General features: G+C 30.4%; 1 protein-coding gene across 1 annotated transcript; it reads left to right on the top strand.

Moving 5' to 3' along the window:
* Positions 1–530: 530 nt before the first annotated feature.
* Positions 531–4,671, top strand: LOC100785573 (cationic amino acid transporter 1). Its single transcript, XM_003534962.5, has 2 exons — positions 531–996; positions 3,175–4,671. The coding sequence occupies exons 1-2, from the start codon at positions 576–578 to the stop codon at positions 4,536–4,538; spliced, it is 1,785 nt and encodes a 594-aa protein (XP_003535010.1). The 5' UTR covers positions 531–575; the 3' UTR covers positions 4,539–4,671.
* Positions 4,672–8,054: the final 3,383 nt, after the last annotated feature.

Raw genomic sequence — 8,054 nt, 5'->3', positions numbered from 1 at the left:
AAAATACTTAAAAAGCTTTTTAAGAAAAAAACGGTTGCAAAACAACTTATTAGATAAAGAAACTTAATTATTAAAATAAACTTATTTAAAAGAACTTGTTAGATAAAGATTCATATTTTTCTATTAAAAAAAAAAGATAAAGATACGTATTGTTTTGTTATAGCTACTCTTATCAAATATTAGAATTTTCTTTTGTTATCAAATTTTAGATAAAGCTTGTTTTGTTATCGTTTACCAAACGGTTAATTGAGCAACAAACAAAAATTGCTCTAATAGTGGTAAGTGCGTAGTAACCATCTTGCTAATTAATAATTTGCTGCATGCACCTATTCATATTCGTTCTTGGGAAGAAAAACAAAAAATATAGGTACGTGTTACGTAGTAGAGAGAAAACTGGTATAATAAAGATTCACACAGAAAAGTTCTATTGCTAATTTTTATCTCTATCCATAAATATTAATATTAATTATTAGTTTTTTTTTTAACCAGAGAAATTTCAAATTTCAAATAATCATAGGTGAATCTTATAAATTATAACTAGTATTGCTAATTTCATTCAGAGACAGCGAGCGACCATGAGAACGAGTGAAGAAGGAAGAGAGGGAGGTGTGATGCGGAGGAGGAAGGGTTGCACGTTTCAGAAGAACGACTTCCTCCCGGAGGAATCGTTTGGGAGCTGGGGGAGCTACGGGAGGGCGCTGATGGAGACGCCGCGGAGGCTGAAGGATCGCATCTTGACGCGGTCCAACGAGAGCGCGGAGGTGGGGGAGATGAGGGCGCGTAGCAGCCACCAGATGAAGAAAACGCTGAACTGGTGGGATCTGATGTGGCTCGGGATCGGGGCGGTGATCGGCGCCGGAATATTCGTTCTCACCGGAATCGAGGCAAGGGAGGTGGCCGGGCCTGCGGTGGTGCTGTCCTACGTGGTGTCCGGGTTCTCCGCCATGCTCTCCGTCTTCTGCTACACAGAGTTTGCCGTCGAAATCCCCGTCGCTGGTACGTATGTGTCTGTTAAGCATCACATTATTCACCTTTTACTAGCTCCTTTTGGTTGATTTTTTTGGTTATGTGAGATTTTGTTTTATTAATTTTTTTATGGCATTCAATCTTTTTATAATTTTTAAAGTTAAGTAGATTTAGTGTTTTTTATGGATTTTTTTACTTAAAACTTTAAGCTATTAATAGGTAAAAAATTATAATAATTTTGAAATGGGAAAGTTTATTTAAAATCTAAATTAGACCTACTTTATAAATCAATTGTAAATTCTTATGTTCATTCTCTTTATTTGTTTTTTTGAAGAATATGTTGATTCTCTTAAATAAGCATTCTTAACTTAACCCTTAAAATAGCTTGTAAACGGTACTAGCTTATAAATGTGATACACACTTCCGAGATTAACTTAATTGAAAAAAATATATAATTTGGGGACTAACTTAGTTTATGAAGTATACTTTTAAATTAAGACTTTACGCATAATTGTACTTTTTTTTACGTGCTAATATATTTGTAAGGTCCAGTTGGAATATTTTTCAAATATAAATTAAAAGAGACAATATATTAAGAATTTTAGTTTTAATCTACCCTTTAATTTGTTGTTAATTAATTAATAATAAAGGTTTTTTTGTGTTTACGAATGAAAGTGAATGATTCTTGTGACTTGTCAATTTTGTAAAAACTATTATTGAACAATGTAAATAAAGGTATGAAAAGAGTATAGAAAAAAGGAGAGTCATGAGAGGAGAAAGTTGTGGAAAAGAAAGATATAAAAAGATATATTGAGATAAATTTAAAATATGTTATTTTATTAACAGGAGAGTATTTAGTATATGAAAGTTTATTGATATAAGAAAAATTATGATTTTATAATTAGTTACAAAGCTCTCTCATCAAAATTATATTGTCAAATGAAACAAATAAAATCATCATAAGTGTTGAAAATAATTTAAGTCCCACATTGACTAAAAGTAATCCCACATTAGAATATATGGATGAGGGGCAACCCTCACCCCATGAGCTAGCTTTTGGGATTGAGTTAGGTCTCTCACATTATTCATTCTAAGATAAGATGGTATCAGAGGAGGTTCACGTTCCCCTAGCCCTCGCTTGTGATGACGAGCACCCACCATTTGTTGTTCACACATCAAGCTCAAGAAGGGTTTGGCGTGAGGGAGTTTGTTGAAAAGTTAGGTTTCTCACATTATATATTCTAAGAGAGAGATTAGATTAAATCTATTATATATACTAGTGTGCTAAGCCCAAAGTATCTTAATCTTTTAATTTTATCTCATGTAAATAATGTTATGCCATTTTTAACTTATCTTTTTAAATTCTAATTTAACTAAATATATTTTTAATAAATTTTAATTTGTTTAAGTTTATAATTTCGAAAGCTGTTGTTCAAGGTGTAACATGTAAATCTAAAAAGAGATAGAGAAACATTCTTTAGAGAGTAGGAAATCATACTTTTATGTATCTTAAAAAAAATCAATTCATAGCTAGTAATACTTTTCTACAAAGTGAGTTATATAATTGATTAATCTTTTGCCTTTTGCTCAATTTTCATTTTTCAACAGGACCATGCTTACGACCAATTCATAGAATTTCTCCACAAAATTTATTATCTTACAATTGACTCATGATACCATATGCCATCATCATTGTATATTCTAAGAGAGAGATTAGATTAAATCTATTATATATACTAATGTGTTAAACCGAAAGTATCTAATAATGTTATGTCATTTTTAACTTATCTTTTTAAATTCTAATTTAACTAAATATATTTTTAATAAATTTTAATTTGTTTTAGTTTATAATTTCGAAAGCTGTTGTTCAAGGTGTAACATGTAAATCTAAAAAGAGATAGAGAAACATTCTTTAGAGAGTAGGAAATCATACTTTTATGTATCTTAAAAAAATCAATTCATAGCTAGTAATACTTTTCTACAAAGTGAGTTATATAATTGATTAATCTTTTGCCTTTTGCTCAATTTTCATTTTTCAACAGGACCATGCTTACGACCAATTCATAGAATTTCTCCACAAAATTTATTATCTCTTACAATTGACTCATGATACCATATGCCATCATCATCAATCAATGTCATGGATTTGATAGCCATTAATTAACTATTTAACTTCACCTTTGTTTCATTTTTCTTTTTTCCTTATAGGTGGCTCATTTGCATACTTGAGAGTGGAGCTAGGAGATTTTGTGGCCTTCATAGCTGCTGGAAACATCCTTCTAGAGTATGTAATAAGTTGTGCCGCAGTGTCAAGATCATGGACCTCATATTTTGCTACTCTTTGCAACAAAAACCCTGATGATTTCCGCATAGTGGTTCACAACATGAACCCTAATTACAACCACTTTGACCCTATTGCAGTCATAGTCCTTGCAGCCATATGCATCCTCGCGATTTATAGCACCAAAGGCTCCTCAATCTTCAACTACATTGCCTCGGTGGTGCATGTGGTTATCATTGCCTTTATTGTCATAGTGGGTCTTATTCATGTCAAGCCTCAAAACTATGTACCCTTTGCACCCTTTGGTGTAAGAGGAGTTTTTCAAGCTTCAGCTGTTCTTTTCTTTGCTTATGTAGGGTTTGATGCTGTTGCAACCATGGCTGAAGAAACCAAGAACCCTTCAAGGGACATTCCAATAGGGTTAGTGGGGTCAATGGTTGTTACAACAATAGCATATTGCTTGCTTTCAGCTACACTATGCCTCATGCAACCTTACACTAGCATCGATGTGAATGCACCCTTTTCGGTTGCGTTTAGTGCCATAGGGTGGGATTGGGCTAAGTACATTGTTTCTTTGGGGGCTTTGAAGGGAATGACCACAGTGTTGTTGGTGAGTGTTGTGGGCCAAGCTAGGTACTTGACTCACATTGCACGCACCCACATGATGCCCCCTTGGTTTGCCTTAGTGGACGAGCACACTGGAACGCCTGTGAATGCCACGATCGCCATGGTTGTGGTGTCTGCTGTGATTGCTTTCTTCACCGACCTTCAAATTCTCTCCAACCTTTTATCAATCTCGACTCTCTTCATATTTATGCTTGTGGCCATTGCTCTCATTGTGAGAAGGTATTACTCTAGTGGGGTCACTACAAAGAGAAACCAAATCACGCTCATTGTATTCATTGTGTTTATCATTGCATCTTCATGTGGGATTTCATGTTATTGGGCTCTTAGTGAAGGGTGGATTGGATATGCTATTTTTGTGCCTATTTGGGCTTTATCTACTGGAGGGCTTTGCCTTTTTGTTCCGAAGGCAAAGGAGCCTAAATTTTGGGGGGTGCCTTTGGTTCCATGGATACCTTCCATATCTATTTTTATTAACATTTTCCTCCTTGGGTCTATAGATAAAGACTCGTTTATTAGGTTTGGGTTTTGGACAGTGTTTCTCTTGGTTTACTATGTTTTCTTTGGGTTGCATGCTTCTTATGATACAGCTAAGGAGTTTGAGGCACAACGTAGTATGGAAAATTCTATAAACAAGATGGAAGATGGAGAGATGTCTTCTACGTAGTCTCTATGTTGATACATGAATAAAATGTATAAGAATTTTTCTAAAGTTTAGTAGTTATTAAAGAAATTTCATTCTTAGATATGAACATATAGCATGAATGTATGTTTCAGAGTGAGTATAGTCCAAATAGACAATGGGAAGTTGATCGAAATTCTATAAGGCTTTTTGTCATGGTCGTTTGGTATGCGTTTTTATAGATTGGTGATGTTTATTTGCATTTACATTGTTAAAATTATACATTGTTAAAATTAAATAATTGTGTCAGTGCTTTCCATCAAGAGGGTCGATTTTTATGCAAAAAAAAAAAAGAATATATACACGTAATCGTGAAATTTACTTTTATTTTAATTAACAAACATAATCTAATAAGTATATTTGAGAAAAGGAATGATTCTTTCTTAATTATTTTTTATTCTCTTAGCAAGTCCTTTGTCATGAGTCTATGGTTATTTTTTTTTTATATTAAGTTTGATCTATGTATAATAGCAAGGAGCACATGTGAGTGTTTATAAGTCTCCATCCTTATTATATGGTACAAACTTAACTATATGTAACTTCTAATAACACATTCGATAATTTTTACCAATAATATATTTTGAATAATCAAAATAATCTATTAAAATACCATTTCTCAATACTTGATTAAAACTATTTTCCCAACAACCAACAATGACATATCAGCAATATGTTTGAGATTTTCACCTGAAAAATATAAAAATCCAAAATGATACAAGTTAGAATTTATTTCCTTTAATTGTACAAAACATTGTAGACAAAGACAAATTAATTTACTTTCACCTGATTTCTCACATTAGTTTTGTAGTTTTTTTTGTGAAAATTATTATTTTTATTTAAACTACAGTATTAATAAAAAAAATAAGAATTCATTTAAAAAATTATATATTTTTTAAAAAGAAACCTACATTTTTATCATCTATGTTAATTAAAGAATATGGTATACTAAGGAAATTTGTTCATGTCCCCGTACAGTCCAAAGCTACTCTTCTTTATTTTTTGTTTTTTTTTTAATAAAACTAAATCTAAGCTGTTTCGCACTCTACAATCTATACGTCAACTTCGGTTGTAAAAGAAAACAGCACCATGACACAGGATATATATATTAATCAAGGCACTATCAGCACATTTAACAACAAGATGAAATAATGCGATCTAAGTATACTGGATTAGATTTTTAAGTGTTCACATTAAATACATTCAACTCAATTTAATTAAGATCCAATTATATATATATAGATTGAGTTACAAGTTCTATTTTTTAACATGATCCAACTCATATATCATATAATTAAATTTATTATTATATATAAATTAATTATTAAATATAAAATACATTAAATTTTAACTCATAATTTATTAAATTAAAACACACTACTAAAAAAAATCATTTTACGACGCGTTATCCACATCGTTCCTACGTCGTGGTAGGAGTAGCGGTGACAATTCCGTAAATATGTTACCATTTTATGTGCCATGTGCATGGCGCGTGACACATTCAATAACGTTCACTGGGTAGTCTGTCTTTGTATGTTACGCAACAGGTAAGTTAAGACGGTGTATTTGAAAACACCATCGTTGAAATTTTGAATGTCAACGACGTTTTTCTTGACCCACCATCATTAACATTGAGGTTTATAAGGTTTTGCACGCTAATTCATGAACACTCACGCTCCAGCTCCCGCTTCCCCGTTTCTCTAAAATTTCGATCTACTGTGACCTCTATCATTTACTCCAAGCATGCGAAATAAGAATCCGTATTTTTGTTAATTTCATATATTTTTTCAACGAGATTAAGAAAACAATCATATTTTTAACAAAATTATAGCAAAATTTGAAACAAATAAAAATGGACAAAAAAAATTTATATAAAAAAAAAGTGGCAATAAAAAATTCTCATATGAGAAAAATACGCAGGTTCATGACAAACTATATATAAATTTTCTTATTCTAAGATGTAGATATAAAAGTTTTTTGAAAAAATAGGTTTGAAAAGTGAAAGCAAAAATAGTTAATATTATAGTCAATTAATTAGTGAAATAGTTTATGTATAAAACATGTTACTAAATCAATCATATGAGTTGATATTATCAAGACGAAAACTTGAAGTGCAATATTCATATAAAATAATCTATAATAACAATAAAGAAAATAACTAAGGGTTATTTGTTTGGAACTCTTTCAATAACTAAAAATTTCAAAATATTATTTTATGTTCTTTCAATAACTTAATTAAAAAATTCATAATTGAAGAGCAAATAATTTTATATGAAAATTTATTTATGTTCTTTCAATGATTTAAAAAATTCCATAATTGAGAAATAAAAATATTTGAAAACATCATAAAAAAGTCTTAATAATATAAACTAAATCAATAATTATAATGTTTTTATAAGTTTTAATAATATTATATATATATATATATATATATATATATATATATATATATATATATATATATATGGGATCAAATTATACCGGTGTAACTTAAACAACTATCTTTTATATAAATATAGAGAGAATGAGTATGTGACTTCTTTTAGTAGTTATGTAAACATTAACTTATTTTACACTTAGGCACCAGATAGAATAGAGAAAATTGTGATTATGTTTAGACACCCACAAAATTGAAACACTTTATCAATATTTTTCATTCTTTCTTTATCTTTTTCTTCCCATCACATTTCATTATTGGATCAATTTTTTAAACTTAAAATAAATAATTTGAAAATAATTATTTAAAAAAATGCTATTTATAAATATATGATTTTTGTTTATCAAAATAAATAGAAAACTAAGCACAATCTGTCTAAACAAACACATTAAAAACATAAAATTGCTTATTTTTATTAAAATAATTACTTTTTCAACAAATAAGTGTTGGGATTTAAGGGGATCCTTATAAAATATCAATAACCGCCAAGAACACATTACATTAGATTATCAGGAAGAGTTTTAGAAATACCTGGATCAATTATCCTAACAGGGATACCAATAACCATCATAGTCTTCTTATAGTGTGTTAACCTAACAGGGTTTCCATTATCCCCTAATGGGCTAACATTGACAGCTGCTCATTTAAGTTCATATCATTTGATTTGGTTGTCTAATGGGTTCACTTAATTTGATCACATAAAATAAAACCCACTAATGATAAATAGCTAATATAATTGTCATATAATATTAGCCCACATTAATTATTGGAATAGAAAATTCCAACAATCTCTCACTTGTGTTACATATTGTAACAATTTTATCAAAAATCCTTAAGCGCGCATCTGTATGCTATTTACATTTAGACTTCCACCTTAACAACCTGGTCTATCTCATGCATCAATAATGGAATCATTGTGTCTTTGTCACTACAATAAATGTAACTAGACCCCAATTACTACCACATCAGTACACTCAATGACATAGGTCAATATGGATAAACAACATGAAAATTACATGCAATGTGATCTCAGCCATGTCTATTTCCAATTGGTCCAAACTTTATTA

The sequence above is a fragment of the Glycine max genome, chromosome 9 (assembly GCF_000004515.6).
Source record: "Glycine max cultivar Williams 82 chromosome 9, Glycine_max_v4.0, whole genome shotgun sequence".
NCBI classification, from domain to species: domain Eukaryota; kingdom Viridiplantae; phylum Streptophyta; class Magnoliopsida; order Fabales; family Fabaceae; genus Glycine; species Glycine max.
This window is presented reverse-complemented; position numbering and strand designations above follow the sequence as displayed.